This window comes from Nelumbo nucifera, chromosome 3, assembly GCF_055504915.1.
Source record: "Nelumbo nucifera cultivar China Antique chromosome 3, China Antique-T2T, whole genome shotgun sequence".
In the NCBI taxonomy this organism is placed as follows: Eukaryota; Viridiplantae; Streptophyta; class Magnoliopsida; order Proteales; family Nelumbonaceae; genus Nelumbo; species Nelumbo nucifera.
This window is the reverse complement of record NC_142651.1, coordinates 88,730,187-88,744,649: the sequence shown is the minus strand read 5'-3', so window position 1 is coordinate 88,744,649 and position 14,463 is coordinate 88,730,187. Positions and strand designations below refer to the sequence as shown.

Here is a 14,463-nt window from a genome sequence, read left to right as displayed (position 1 = left end):
CATCTCTTAAATTCACAACTTTTTAAAATGTCTAAAACTTACCATGTCACTTGCTTAACGTTAACAGACTAACAGGTGTTAATATATTACCATTTTAACTTTCATAGAAAAATATAAAATAAATTAATAGGTGTTCATATATTACTATTTTAATATTTAGATATAAAAAAAGGAAAAAATTCAAAAAAATATTTTCAAATATAAAATACAAAAAAAATAAAAATTTCAATCAAAATAAAAAACTATTTTCAAATTATAGAAATTATAGAAATTGAAAAACAAAATCAAAAAATAAAAATTATAGAAAAATCACCAAAAATTATAGAAAAACACAGTGATTATAAATAAATAACAAAAAATATAGGAAATTTTATAGATTGTAAAAAATAAAAAATATAAAAAAACAGAATTGATAAAAAAAATTATAACAAAGTACTAAAAATGCAAAAAAAACAAGAAAATTGAAAACTAAAAAAGACCATTTTTCCTCTAACCCGCTATTCAAGGGTAATTTGGTCATAAAAATTTTTATTTATGTTGACATAGACACTTTTGGTATGAGATTGGCTTCCATAGGGCAAACCTGTGGCCACACCATTCTAACAGCCTTTCCCAACCTTGCATTGTGAATATCTCCCCATGAAATAAAATACACAAGTACGAAGATATTCTCAATGCAAGACAGTAAAGGCTGCTTGAATGGGCTTTGCCCTGATTGAATCGGAACTCCTGTTAAGAAGCATTAGCGGTCCACTAACGGAAGGTGAGTTTTGGAAAATAAAAACTTACTGACATGGTGAGTTTTAGACATTTTAAAAAGTTGTGGTGAGTTTAAGGGAAATGTTGAAAACTCATGGTGAGTTTTAGACAATTTCCCATACCAAAATAATAGCAAAAGCTGCAACTGGATGTAAATAACTTATTGATCAATCCAAACCGTGGTACCAAAAACAAAACAACCCAAATATGGAATTGCCTTGAATCCAGGAACGGTGAGAGAAGAGAAAGTTGCCATATGGGCCCTCATTTATGGTAGATATTTGGAAAATCAGGCCCCATTTTTCGGAATGAGATCTCCTCCTCACACTTGGGCGCCTCACATGCACATCCACCGTGCATTGGTAACATCTCCCGTGAAAAATAATTTACAAGTACAGGAGATGTTCCCAATACATGGTAGGATGTACGTGTGAGGTGCCCTATGTGCGGAGCAGATCTGGTCTCCCATTATTCGTGGGTTCCACATTTAGTGTAAGGAGTTAATCATGATATAAATTCTTTGAGCTCAGATGTCCTGCCCACAAAAATTCTACCCACATGACTTATTCTTTTTTTTTTTGGTAAAAAAAAAAATTCTACCCACATGACTTATTCTTTTTTTTTTTGGTAAAAAAAAAAATTCTACCCACATGACACAACATTGGGAACATTATCATTCATGGGGAGATGGAGTCATGGAGATGTTCCCAATGCAGTGTCATGTGGGTAGAATTCTTGTGGGCAGGTGATCCGATTGATAAGAGACTTCGAATTCCTGCCCACGTCTACTCTTAGCACACTACTCCCGTAAATTGGGAACATCTCCCCCTACATAATACTATGTAGGAGGATGTTGATGCTTGGATTGGCCGAGGACAATAATGTAAATTCACCCCTAGGCTTTGGAAGTGGGCCGAAGGCTTTGAGGGCTCGGAGATAAGGTGTTGAGGCCGAGGCTGATGATGTACCGAGTTCCGTAGAAGTCGAGGGCTGGTAGTTGAGGTGTTGCAAGGCAGAGGATGTCAGAGGCCTCGGGTGAGAACCCGAGGCAGAGACTCCGGCGGTCAAGTCAGTATGAGGATATGAAGAGGGGAATTAAGTACAGACGAGGGTTATGAGGAGGCTACTCATAGATGCTGAATTCCCAAGATGAGGACACTTAAGTTCTGTAGTAGGATCAGATTTCAGGATCAGGATCCCTCACCTGGAGGGGGGTATGCCCTATTTATACTTGAGGAGCCAGGAGGTTGGTGGAGATGAACGCCTAAGATGGGAGCCATACGAGGGCAGTCAGCAAGCTCTACGGGGATGTGTGGGTTCTCTGTGATTGGCTTCGTACGAGGGGTGCAGGGTAGCCCCTGCTGTGGCTAGTCGCGTCCCTGGTTCTGGCATTCGTGGACTGGGTGGCTTGGGCTGGGCCACCCTACATCATTTGCCCCCCACTCCCGAGGCTGAGGTGTACCCTATAGTGAGCGCTAGTGGGTCCGGCAGCCGAGGTGTACCCTATAGTGGCATTCTCTTTTGCATCTCCGCCTGGTTCGTCTTCATAAGTTGGGCCAAAGTTGCGTGCGATTTGTGGCACTACTGCTTTGGATAGGTGACCGGGGGCCGTATTCTACACGGGTCTATGCGTTGGGAGAACACCCCGTACGCGGAATGGATTTCTGATCAAACTGGTGTGCATGTTCGCACGATCGAGTCACATAAACTAGTGGGTCATAGTGGGCGGGCGCGCTAGTTCGCCCTAAGCATCGTTTCGCCTTCCGAGGACAAGTGCTCAGGGGTGCGGAGGTGTTTCGTGTCCGTTAGATCTGGGACAATCTGAGCCGTCACTAGTGCGTCCGTTTCGCCTTCCGAGGCTAAGCGTTACGCGGCACGCTGCGGTTGGGTTGAAGAGGCGGTGGCTTCTCAGCCGTTGGATCTTGAGATATCTGGGCCGTTTGTTCTCCTTTAAATAGGGGCCTTGACGGTAGCGTTCTTGTAATTTTGCCTCTAAGTGCTTTTTCTTTCCAGTGAACTCAACTCCCAGATTCTCCAATCTTTGACACTTCGTTTTCACTTCTTCTTCCTCCACATCCCTTTAGGTAATCTCAAAAGATGTCTTTCTCAGATTCTGGTGCTGACTGCTATGATCTTCTGGATGAGTCGGAGGGGAGCCCCACCCGAACCCCTTTTCCCCTTTCTCCTTTAAGTCCTTCTGTCCTTGCTCCCCTTTGGCAAGAGGTTGAGGTGCTTCGGTAGAGGGTAGCCTCCAAGGGTGCCGAAGGCAGCCATCGAAGCGATGACCCTCCCTGCGAGAGCGCCACATCCATGATGCTGAGGGAGGCCGTGGGATCCTCCCAAGTCGAGGGGGAGGAGACCCCAGACCTTGTCTCCGGGACAAGGGCTGCCCAGGTAGTAGCTGAGACCGATCTCCTACGCCTAGGATTTGAAAATTCTCTGGATGGGGATCAGGTCAAGGCTCTGGCGAGGTAGTACTTCATCCCCTTGTCCTATGGTATGAGGTTGCCTGAGGTGGGCGACCGGCCGTGGACTCCTAAGGAGGGGGAGATCTACATTTACTAACACTTTCTTCAGTTCAGTCTTGGGTTCCCCCTTCATTCGTTGATCCTTGAATTATTGAGGGCGTATGGGGTCACCCTTGGCCACCTGGTGCCCAACGCCGTTAGGACCATTGTGGCAATGCTGGTGGTGGCTCGGTTCCAGGGGGTGGAACTAATGCCGAAGCTTTCCCAAGGGATTTTTATGCCAAGGAAGCACTCTTTCGAAGACGGCACGCACTATCTTCAACCCCGTAGGACCAAGCCAGTAGATAACCACTCTTTTGTGCATAATTGGAAGGGTAAATTTTTCTTTTTGTCTTGTCCTGAGGGTTGGTTCTTCAAGTCGGGGTGGGGAGAGGTTAGCCAAACTATGGAGAAGAGTGTCCCCTTTCTCATGAGTGAGGAGAACGATGATCTCGCGCGGTTTCTCGACTTGGGGAGAGTCCGAGCCTAGCCTTTGGTGGAGGAGGCCCCACTAGTCTTTGCGGAGCTCAGCCCTGCTCCCCTTGGTAGGAGAGGCCCTGTAGTCCCTTAACACGTTCCCTCGTCCTCTTCTTTGCATTGCGTTACTAACGACTTTAATTTGTTTAAAGAGGTGCCGATGGACGCTCGAAAGACCATGATAGAACGTGCCCACACAATGCAGAAGGAGCGAGCGAAGACGCCTCAAAGGCCTTCCGATGGGGCACCAATTCCAAAGGAGAAGGTCCCTGCCCCAACGAAGGGGGAGTCCTCTTGCCAGGTCTCCGCTAAGGGGACAGTTTCATAGGTCCTTGTCAAAGGGACTACTCCAACAACTCCTACGAAGGGAGAAACTCCATAGGTTCCCACTAAGGGGAAGAGGCCCGTCGAGGAGGGCCAGATGAGACATGAACAACACGTGCCACCGAAGCCAACTGATGGGTCGAGGAGGCCTGCCTAGGAGACTGAGGTGGGGCAAAAGAGGCCGGCTGAGGAGGCCGCGGGGGATTAGCTGCTGTAGAAGGTGGCCGACGCCGGGAGCTCAGCGGGGGACACCGCGAGGGGGCCCCATAAGGAGCGAATGGGGCTGTTTTCTGCCCCCACACCCTTAAAGGAGCTCGCTAAGTGTTCCAACCAAATTTTCTGTCCCTAGTGGAACGTCCACGAAGGGGACTCCATTCGTGAGGAGGGGGTCAGTCAGGCCCTAGTGAGTGGGGCCCTTCTCTCATGGGATTGCTTTCAGATGATGGGGAGCGCTTTGGAGAAGGTCTACAACTAGGGTCTGCAAAGCTTAGCCGAGGTAACACTTGTTCCTTTCTCCTCACAGTTACTTGCTTTTTCATAGGATACTGACCATTCCTTCATTGTAGGTCTGCCTCCACTTCGTTGGCCTTGGGGATCAGCTGAAGCTGACCTTGGCCCAGATGGACACCCTGGAGGAGAAGGGGAAGCTCTAGCAAGCTGCTGCCACTACCGAGGAGAAGTACCATAAGTTCCAACAGAGCCTTATTAATGAGCAAAAGTTCTAGATGGAGGCTCAAGCACAACTAAAGAAGGCGCAAGAGAGCCTCTCCAAAGAGCAGATGGAGAGGGTCCGCGTCGGAAGCCTCCTCTCTGAGGCTGAACAATGCTTCAAACAACCCAAGGGAGATGTTGTCGAGGCAAAGAAATGAGTTGCTGAGGCAGAGAGGAGGGTCAAGGAGGCAGTGAAGCGGGCTGCGGAGGCCGAACGGAGAGCTGATGTCATTGAGAAGAGGGTCTAGTAAGCGGAGAAGCAGACCGAGGAGCTGGCTGATCTCGTGTCCAAGGCTTATTTTGACGAGATTGAGGATACCAAGAAGGTGCTCGTGGTAGTGCTTCCCGACTTCAACACCAGATCTTTGAAGGTGATCCTTGACTCTCCTGAGGAGGCTGCCGACTCTTTTCTTCCCCTTTCGACAAGTGGCGAGGCCTAGGCTAGGCTTTTCTTTTTCTCTTATTCCTCTCCTTTTTTTTTGACATTGTACATGCGTTTGGCCTTGGGGGCCATGAAAGAATTCTTGTATAGCCAATTTTTTTAATGTAATGAGAACCAGTGGCAGTTTTTTAACCTCATTTCGAGCACTTGTCTTTTGCTATGTTATTTTTCCTTTGCTTGTTCTGTTGCCTTATTTTTCCGCCGGGGGGTCCTTGCCCCCCTCCTAGTAGAAAGATCACAGAGTGACACTCTAAGTATTTACTAAGGCGAGGCCGAGGCGAAGCGAGAGCTCGTCTGGATTTCTTCCTTTACTTCGGCTTATTATACGCATGCCTTAGATGTGTAGCGGAGGGCAACTGAGGCAGAGCCGTACAGTCGAAGTGTGGTCCGCCTAGCCTAATTTCCCTCTAAGTGTTCACTTAGGTGAGACTGAGGTAAGATGACCTTCCTGATACTTCGGCAAGATGACCTGTCGAGCTGAGGCTGGGGCCAAGGCAAAGTTGAGGCTCGCTTGGCTCCTTCTTTCCTAAGTGTTTGCCTCGGCGAGGCCAATGGGGTCTGTCGTACGGAGGGAGTGGCTAAGAAGGAGCTAAGGCTCACTTGGCCCCATCTCCCCATGTCTGTTTCGATGAGGTCTTATGCAATGTTCTGAGGAAGCTGCTGTCCTTTGCAAATAGAGCTAAGCATGAAAGTCTAAGAGGCTAGTCGCTGCCGAGGTGGGGCGTTGGGGTGCGTAAGGCCTCAGCCATCCTGGTATATTCTGACGTGTCATTTGGCTAGGGTGTTTGCTACTTAGTCGTTTAAGCCTTGGCGTTGGTTTGGCGAGAGGGCTCTACCTTTGGAGAGGTCATGCGCTTTTGCTAGTCGCGAAGCTGAAGAGTTGTAAGAACTTAGTAGGTACACGCATTGAGCATTGAGCTGAAAAGGATTTTTGCTTCATTCATCTAATCATTCCAAAAAGACATTACAATTACTTGTAGTACATCTGGAGATTCTCCGAGTTCCGTGTCTAAGGGACAGGTCTTCCATCTAGGTGTTCTAGGCGAAAGGTGCTAGCGCTGACGTCTTGTTTGATCTTGTAGGGGCCTTCCCATTTGGGACTCAGCTTTCCCACTCCAGGTTCGGGGATCATGACCTTCCTGAAGACGAGATCTCCTTCTTGATAGTGCCTTTCTTTTACCCTGGAGTTGTAGTAGTGGGTCACTCATTGCTAGTAAGCGACTATCCTCACTTGTGCTTGCTCTCGGGCTTCTTCTAGCAGATCCAAGTTTGCTCTGAGGGCTTCACTGTTTTCGGCTTCATTGTATGCCTCAACTTGGAGTGTCGGCTGGCCAATTTTTGCTGGGATCACTTTTGTGCCATAGGTCAAGCCGAAGGGGATTTCACCCGTGGCTGTCTGAGGTGTGGTTCGGTAAGCCCAGAGTACGCTATTTAGTTCATTAGCCCATAGGCCCTTTGTTCGATCTAAACTGGTCTTCAGCCCATCTAGTATCGTCCTATTGGTGACCTTGGCTAGGTTGTTGGTTTGGGGGTAACCTACTGAGGTGTATTGTTGTCTTATGCCTAGGGAGGCGCACCACTCCCGGAACTTAGCGTCATCAAACTATTTCTCATTGTCGGTGACCAGCATGCAGGGTAGGCCGAAGCAGCAGATAATGCTTTTCCAAAAGAATTTTTGGATTGCTTGGGCCATAATGGTGGCCAAGGGCTTGACTTCTACCCACTTGGTGAAGTAGTCTATGGCGACAAGGTACTTCTTGCCCCCCGTGGCTTGAGGGAAAGGGCCAAGGAGATCCATGCCCCACTTGGCGAAGGGCTAGGGGCTGTCGAGGGTCGAGAGTGGTGGTGGCCGGTTGATGGCATAGGTTGGCGTGCCTCTAGCATGAGTCACATTTTTACACCAGTTTGACTGCGTCCTTATGGAGGGTCGGCCAGAAGTACCATTGCCTTAAAGTTTTTTGGGCAAGGGCCCTCCCACCGAGGTGATTGCCGTAGATGCCTTCGTGAATTTCCCGTAGCACATACTCGCTCTCCTCTAGATAGAGGCATCGAAGGTAAGGCTAGGTGAAGGATCTCTGGTATAGTTTTCCCTCCAACAAGGCACATAGTGGGTTGCCTGATGTCTGTGTTGTTTTGCCTCGTTCCTATCTTCGGGCAATTGTCCTGTTGATAGGAAGTTGATGATGGGATCCATCCATGACGGCTCAACCTCTATTAGGAGTACTTGGACTTCTTCAATGGAGGACCGAAGTAACTTCTCGACATGCACAATTCAGCCGAGGACTCCGTTCGAGGTGTTTGCCAACTTGGAGAGGGCATCGGCCCTTACGTTCTCGGCTCGTGGAACCTGTTGCAAGGAGAAGAGCTGGAAGTGGTAAGCTAAATCTTGGACTTTGGCGAGGTTCTTGGACATGCTTTGTTCTCTGGTCTCGTACTTGCCGTTTACCTAATTCACCACCAGTTGAGAGTCGTTAAAGGCATCGACATGTAAGGAGCCGAGGTCCCTAGCAAGCTGTAGGATAATGAGGAGGGCCTCGTACTCGGCTTCGTTGTTTGATGTTGGGAAGTCAAACCTTAGTGCATACTCTAGGGAAACATCATATGAGGTGAGAAGAATGAGGCCCGCTCCGCTTTCTTTAGAGTTGGAGGAGCCGTTAACAAAGATATTTCATCGGGAGTGAGCCTCATTGTTCATGTGATCCCTTTCAGCGTTCTCCATAGTCTGGCGAAGGGCTCAACTGAAGGTGCATTCCACTATGAAGCCTGCTAAGGCTTGTGCCTTGATTGTGGGCCTCGGCTGGTACTAGATATCAAACTTAGAGAGCTCGATAGCCCACTTCGTCAGGCGTCCTGAGGTCTTGGGCTTGGCCAGGACAGCCTTGAGGGGCTAGTTTGTCAGGACCACTATTGAGTGAGCTTGAAAGTATGGCCTAGGCTTCCTAGTCGAAACCACAAGGGCGAAAGCCAACTTCTCTATTTCGGGATACCTGGTTTTGGCGTCGCAGAGGACCTTGCTGGCATAATAAACAGGTTTCAGCATGCCATCTTGCTTGATTAGGACTGAGTTGACTGGTTCATCCCTGGCCGAGATGTACAGGTATAGGGTCTCCCCCTCAGTCAGACGGGTGAGGAGGGAAGGTGAGGTGAGATATGCCTTGAGCTCATCGAAGGCGTGCTGGCATTCTCCGTCCATTGAAAAGTTTTTAGCTTCTTGATGGCGCGGAAGAAGGGTAGGCAGCGATCAACTGACTTTGACATGAAGTGATTGAGGGTTGCTATCTGACCGGTGAGCCTTTGGGTTTCCTTCACCGTCCAGGGAGGCACCATGTTTAGTATGACTTGTATCTTCTCGGGGTTATCCTCAATGCCTCTTTGAGTGACGACGAAACCCAAAAATTTGCCTGATGTGACGCCGAAGGCTTACTTGCTAGGGTTAAGCTTCATCTTGTACCTTCGCAAGGTGTCAAAGGTCTCGGCTAGGTCTGTAACATGGGTCTCAGCTTTCAGGCTTTTTACTACCATGTCATCCACATAGGCTTCTACGTTCCTCCCCATCTGATCTTTGAACACCTTGTTAACAAGGTGTTGCTAGGTGGCCCCGGAATTTTTGAGATCGAAGGGCATCACTTGGTAGCTATATGTGTCATGCTCAGTGATGAACGAGGTCTTCTCCTCATCGTCTGGGTGCATCTTTATTTGGTTATATCCGGAGATGGCATCCATGAAGCTGAGTAATTCGTACCCTACAGTGGCATCAACGAGGTGGTCTATCCTCGGAAAAGGAAAACTATCCTTGGGGCAAGCTCGGTTGAGGTCTATGATATCAATACAGATCCGTCATTTCCCGTTAACTTTCTTTACCATAACCACATTTGACAACCAGTTAGGGTAGTGTACCTCTCGGATGAAGTTGACGTCGAGTAGCTTCCCAACTTCCTCTTCTATGGCCTTCCATTGTTCCAGTGCAAAGTTCCTCTTCTACTGCTGGAATGGCCTAGAGCTCGGGTCTATGCTCAGCCTGTAAGTAATGACGGAAAGGTCAATTCCGAGCATGTCAGCGGCAGACCAAGCAAAAATGTCAGCGTTATGTATGAGGAAGCTTACCAGTTGGAATAGGCTCTCGAGGGGAAGGTTGGACCCGACGTGGACAATTTTTTGGGCTCGTCCTCGTCTAGGGGGATCAAGGCGAGGTCCTCGGCCGGTTGCCCTCAACTTGCTGGTTCCTCCCTGAGGTCAAGGCCCTCTAGTGGTAGAGCTTCTTTATTCTTGCCATTTAGTGCGACCACATAACACTAGCGGGTGGCATGTTGACCCCCACGAATAACTCTGATGTCGTGTTCGGTGGGGAACTTGAGAGCGAGGTGGTAGGAGGAGATGCTGCCCGGAGTGCGTGAAGGGTTGGTCTTCCCATGATTGTGTTGTAGGGTGAGCCAACCCTTACGAGCAAGAACTCTGTCATCCTCGTCCCCTGTTGGAGCTCTGTCCCTACTGTGACTGGTAAGGTGATCTTACCCTCTGGTTTGACAACATTGTTGGAGAAGCCAACTAGTGGGACGTCCGTTGGTTGAAGGCGCTCCGGTGCTATCTTCATCTTCTCAAAAGCTTCGTAGAAGAGGATATCGACAGAGGAGCCATTGTCAACGAGGATCCTCTTAACTACGAAGTATGTAATGATGGTCGAAACCACTAGAGTGTTGTCGTGGGGGACTGCCACCCCCTTCAAATCCTCATCCGTGAAGGAGAGGGTCTCTTTCTGCTTCTTCCTCTTGAGAATCGGCCCCTGGATGCTTAGCTGCCTGAAGTAGGCCTTGCGAGCCAAAGCCGAGGCTGTGCCTCCGGCTATGATGTTGATGACGCTGACTATTTGTTGATGTTGTTGTTGAGTGGACGAGGCGCCAGCCTCGCCTCCAACGTACTGCTTGAGGTGGCCTTGGCATATGAGGGACTCTATTTCATTCTTGAGATCATAACAGTCTTCTGTATCGTGGCTAGTGCCTTGATGGAATTTGTAGTACTTTTTTGGGTTCCCCCTTCAGGGATTCTTCTTCAACTTCTCAGGCCACTTCATGAATTTCTCCTCCTCGATCTGCATCAGAATCTGTGTGTGGGTGGAGTTGAGTGGCGTGTACTGGTAATAAGCCAGGGCCGAGGCCGGTGGCTTCTTGTTGTTCTTGCTGTTGCCATTGTTGCGGTCGTGATCTCCATTCTTTCTCTTCTTCTCTGGGTCTTTGTCCCGGTGCTCGGTGCCCCTTTCTTGAATATCACCAACCAAAGCCTCTTTGACTACAGTGTACTTTTGGGCCCTCTCAAGGAACTCCAGTTTTGTCTTCGGCTGGCTTTTGGCGATTGAGTACTTGAGGGCCAAGCTAGGGAGGAGTTCGCTGATGGCGGTGTGCATGGAAACCATGGGGTTGAGGTCATGGACCTCGAGCTCTTCCTTCTTGAAGCGATCGATGTACGACCGTAAACTTTCTCCTCGCTTCTGCTTAACTGTCATTAGCGAGACAACACTCTTTTGGGCTCGTCGACTGCTGATGAAGCGAGCAAGGAACAGGCTAGAGAATTGCTCCCATGAGTTAATGGACTGAGGTGGGAGGCTTGAGAACCACCGTCGAGCGGCTCCCTTGAAGGTTGCTTGGAAAGTTCGGCATGTCAAGGCATCGGAGTATCCATATAGGATCATGAGTGCCCTAAAGCTCTCTAGGTGATCATTCGGGTCTGTGTTCTTGTCGTACCTCTCCAAGGTGGGAGCTTTGAAGTTTGGGGGTAATGGCTCGGTGATGATGTCGGGGGAGAAGACATTCATTCTCCCCATAGAGTTACTCTATCCAGTCGAGGTGTCAGTTTGGCCTTCCTTGACTTGTAGGAGCTCGACTTTGACAGTGTCGAGCTCTGCTTGCAGTTCGGCGAATTGAGGGTTGGGCATGGCCTACGCGCCATCTCGGTCTTCGTAGATGCGGTGGGGGTCAGTGCGGACTCCAAAGTGTTTCGAGGCAAGACCACGCACCTCGCGCTTGATGCGACAGTCGTTCAGGATGTCCCAAAGATCCGAGACGTGAGGGGAAGAGGCTCAGCGTCGACCCTCAGCCCTAGAATGGGCATTGGGGCGACCACAACGCCCACCTTCATCCCTCGAGTTTGGCCTTCAGCACCGGTGATGTTGCTCGAAGGGCTGAGCTATTCTCAGATTGTGCTGGTTCCTCCTCCCTTCGGCTGGGAGGTTGGGAGTTCCTGGGATGCAGGCTGGTTGGGCGACTACTGCTAGACTCGGAGGGGTCGATCTGTGGCATGTGGTTGGGGCCGACGGCTAGCTGGCTTGCGGATCGAGCACGACCTGGAATTGTTCACTAGTGACAAGGTTCTAGGTGTTCCTATCTCTTTGCACCATGGTGATTGGAGCTTAAGGACTTCTTAGTTTGTCATAATTCTTTAGGGGATCGTCTTAGCAACGTTTCCCATAGACGACACCAATTGTTGATGCTCGGATTGGCTGAGGACAACAATGTAAATTCACCCCTAGTCTCTGGAAGTGGGCCGAAGGCTTCGAGGGCTTGGAGATGATGTGTTGAGGCCGAGGGCTGTAGGCTGAGGCTGATGGTGTACCGAGTTCCGTAGAAGCCGAGGGTTGGTAGCTGAGGTGCTACAAGGCAAAGGATGTCAGAGGCCTCAGGTGAGAACTCGAGGCGGAGACTCTGACGGTCAAGTCAATATGAGGGTACGAAGAGGGGAATTAAGTACATACGAGGGATTCGAGGTGGCTGCTCGTAGATGCTGAATTCCCAAGGTGAGGACACTTAAGTTCTGTAGTAGGATTAGATTTCAGGATCAGGATCCCTCACCTGGAGGGGGGTACCCCCTATTTATACTTGAGGCGTCTGGAGGTTGGTGGAGATGAACGCCTTAAGTGGGAGCTGTACGAGGGCAGTTAGTGAGCTCTGCGGGGACACATGGGTGCTCCGCAATTGGTTCCATATAAGGGATGCAGGGTAGCCCCTGATGTGGCTAGTCGCGTCCTTGGTTCTGGTGTTCGTGGGCTGGGCTGGGCCACCCTACATCAGAGGATGAGATGTTCTCCATGTGTGACTGCAATGTTATGTGAGTAGACGTGGGCAAAGTTTGTGTGGGCAGGAGATCTAGACTCACTAATGTCAATGTTGCACTGCATTGATGTTGCCAATTACTGGTGCGGATGCAATTTCTCTGATAGATCAATGCCTCTCCCTTAGGTGGGCTCAATGCTATGGTCACCGTGAAAACTGGAAACCGGTGATCTTTTTGAATCCTGGTTAAATGACAGCTTTGGTGGTTTTCGAATTTTGGTTTGATTAAAATTCAGAATTTAGTCAAAATCTGTTGACTTTGTCAAAACCATCTGAATGTATGTTCAAACTTTTGGAGGCCATAATTTTGTGTTCAGATATCTGATTGAGGTGATATTCTTATGTTGGATAACTTTTTTAGATCTATGTATCCCACGGTGCTGAATTCCGTTATTTTTTTGTCAAAAAAATTGTCCTCGCAAATTTTAACATTTTTTATAAATAAATAAAATTAAAAATATAAATAATGCATATATTAGATATAGAATGTAATTATACATACGTGCATAAATACATAGATACATATTAATATCTTTTTTAAAACCTTGCTGTTGGGCATTCCAGTTTTTAGTCTACTCCAAGTCTCAAAAACATTGGTACTATATACCAATATATTTTCCTTGTCCACCCATCATCAAAGACACAAGCATCTCTATTCTAGATTTTTGGAAGGATTTATCAATCAACATATTGATCATTTATTGATCATCAACATCTTTTCCCTGCGCACATAATTCGCCTTTTATTTCCTACTTCTCTTGATCGTTTATTGCTGACTTTGACCAGTATAGTTGCTATCCAGAGAATAAGAAAAAAATAAAAAAAAGAGTATTGTTCTTTTGTGATATTTGAATGAAACGCTCAAACCAACCGGTCTACCAGAATGAATGACGGTTAGGCGGTTACTAAACGTCTATTGATTGACTTGTAGCTGGACCTACTTACTCATGCGTCATACCTTTATCAAACCAAGAAGAGAAAAAGGAGAAACAAGAAAAAGGGAAAAGAAGCCTCTCCATCTCCACAAACAAAAGCTCTGGTTGAGGTTTGATCTTTAATTCATGCCATGTAATAATAAAGGTTCACCATGGATGAGCTTCTGCTCTCCAAAAAAGTATTGCCTGAGGAGTCTAGCACAGTACCACTGAACAGGGATTTCATCTCCTCTGCTGGGCTTGATCATGGTTCATCCTTGTGTCAACCTCCGGCCTATATTCTCAATACAGAAGCCATAGTTCCTATTTTCCCACCACAGACCACTCGATCAGCGGCGAACAGTTCTTCTTCCTTTGTCAATTTCATAGCCAATTTCGGTAGAAGGAAGGAGCTTAAGCGTAAGTCCCATTCGGCCCCCTCCTTATTAGCTGATCAAATTGATGTTCCCTCCAGTTCTGTGGAGCAGTGCCCCGCCCCCCGATCGACCCCTTCTATTGTTCGTCAAGCCTTGATCGGTGTGGTCTTGTATATCATGGTTGGTGTTTCCATTTATATGGTGAGAAGTGGAAGTTTCACTGGTCATTCTACAGTCAGATTAGTAGATGCATTGTATTTCTCTGTAGTGACTCTCTGCACCACAGGATATGGAGACATTGTGCCTGATACTACCTTCACCAAGCTATTTACATGTGCATTTATCCTAGTTGGTCTCGGCTTCATCGATATCTTGCTCCATGGGCTGGTGACATACATGCTTGATCGGCAAGAGACTGTGTTATTGAGTGCAGTCGACGAAAATCGATTTCATACAATGTTCAGGACATACATAATAGACACTGAAAAGGGTAGGATGAGGATAAGGATGAAGGTGGCATTGGCATTGTTTGTTTTGTTTGGCTGTATTGCTATAGGGACGATCATGGTGCATGTCCTAGAGGGATTGAATTGGACAGATAGCATCTATTTATCTGTAACTTCTGTGACAACAGTAGGGTATGGGGACTATGCCTTCAAGACAGTAAAGGGTAGGTGCTTTGCAATAGTTTGGCTATTAGTCAGCACACTAGCTGTTGCCAGGGCCTTCCTGTATCTAACAGAGCTTAGGATTTACAAGAGAAACCGAAAGATTGCTAAATGGGTTCTTCAGAAAAGGATGACTCTTGGTGACCTGATGGCTGCAGACCTTGACAATGATGGATCTATTAGG

At 47.9% G+C, this 14,463-nt stretch overlaps 2 protein-coding genes across 8 annotated transcripts in view; one reads left to right on the top strand and one right to left on the bottom strand.

Moving 5' to 3' along the window:
• Positions 1-7,492: 7,492 nt before the first annotated feature.
• Positions 7,493-11,035, bottom strand: LOC104587707 (uncharacterized). Its single transcript, XM_010245417.1, has 3 exons — positions 10,350-11,035; positions 9,662-10,250; positions 7,493-7,666 (listed from the first exon to the last, which is right to left on the bottom strand). Exons 1-3 carry the CDS (start codon positions 11,033-11,035, stop codon positions 7,493-7,495), a joined length of 1,449 nt encoding a protein of 482 aa, XP_010243719.1.
• A 2,262-nt stretch (positions 11,036-13,297) lies between these two features.
• The window catches only part of LOC104587689 (two-pore potassium channel 3-like), a 37,096-nt gene continuing 35,930 nt past the window's right edge, over positions 13,298-14,463 (top strand). For 6 of the 7 annotated variants that reach the window (XR_016084027.1, XM_010245397.3, XM_088901104.1 and 3 more), the window contains exon 1: positions 13,298-14,462. Coding sequence is in view for 6 of the 7 variants with exons in the window: in XM_010245397.3 (XP_010243699.1) it covers positions 13,408-14,462 (1,055 nt within the window). In the remaining variant the exon portion in view is untranslated. The remainder of the gene's footprint in view (position 14,463) is intronic. The other variant, XM_088901105.1, reaches the window with a different exon arrangement.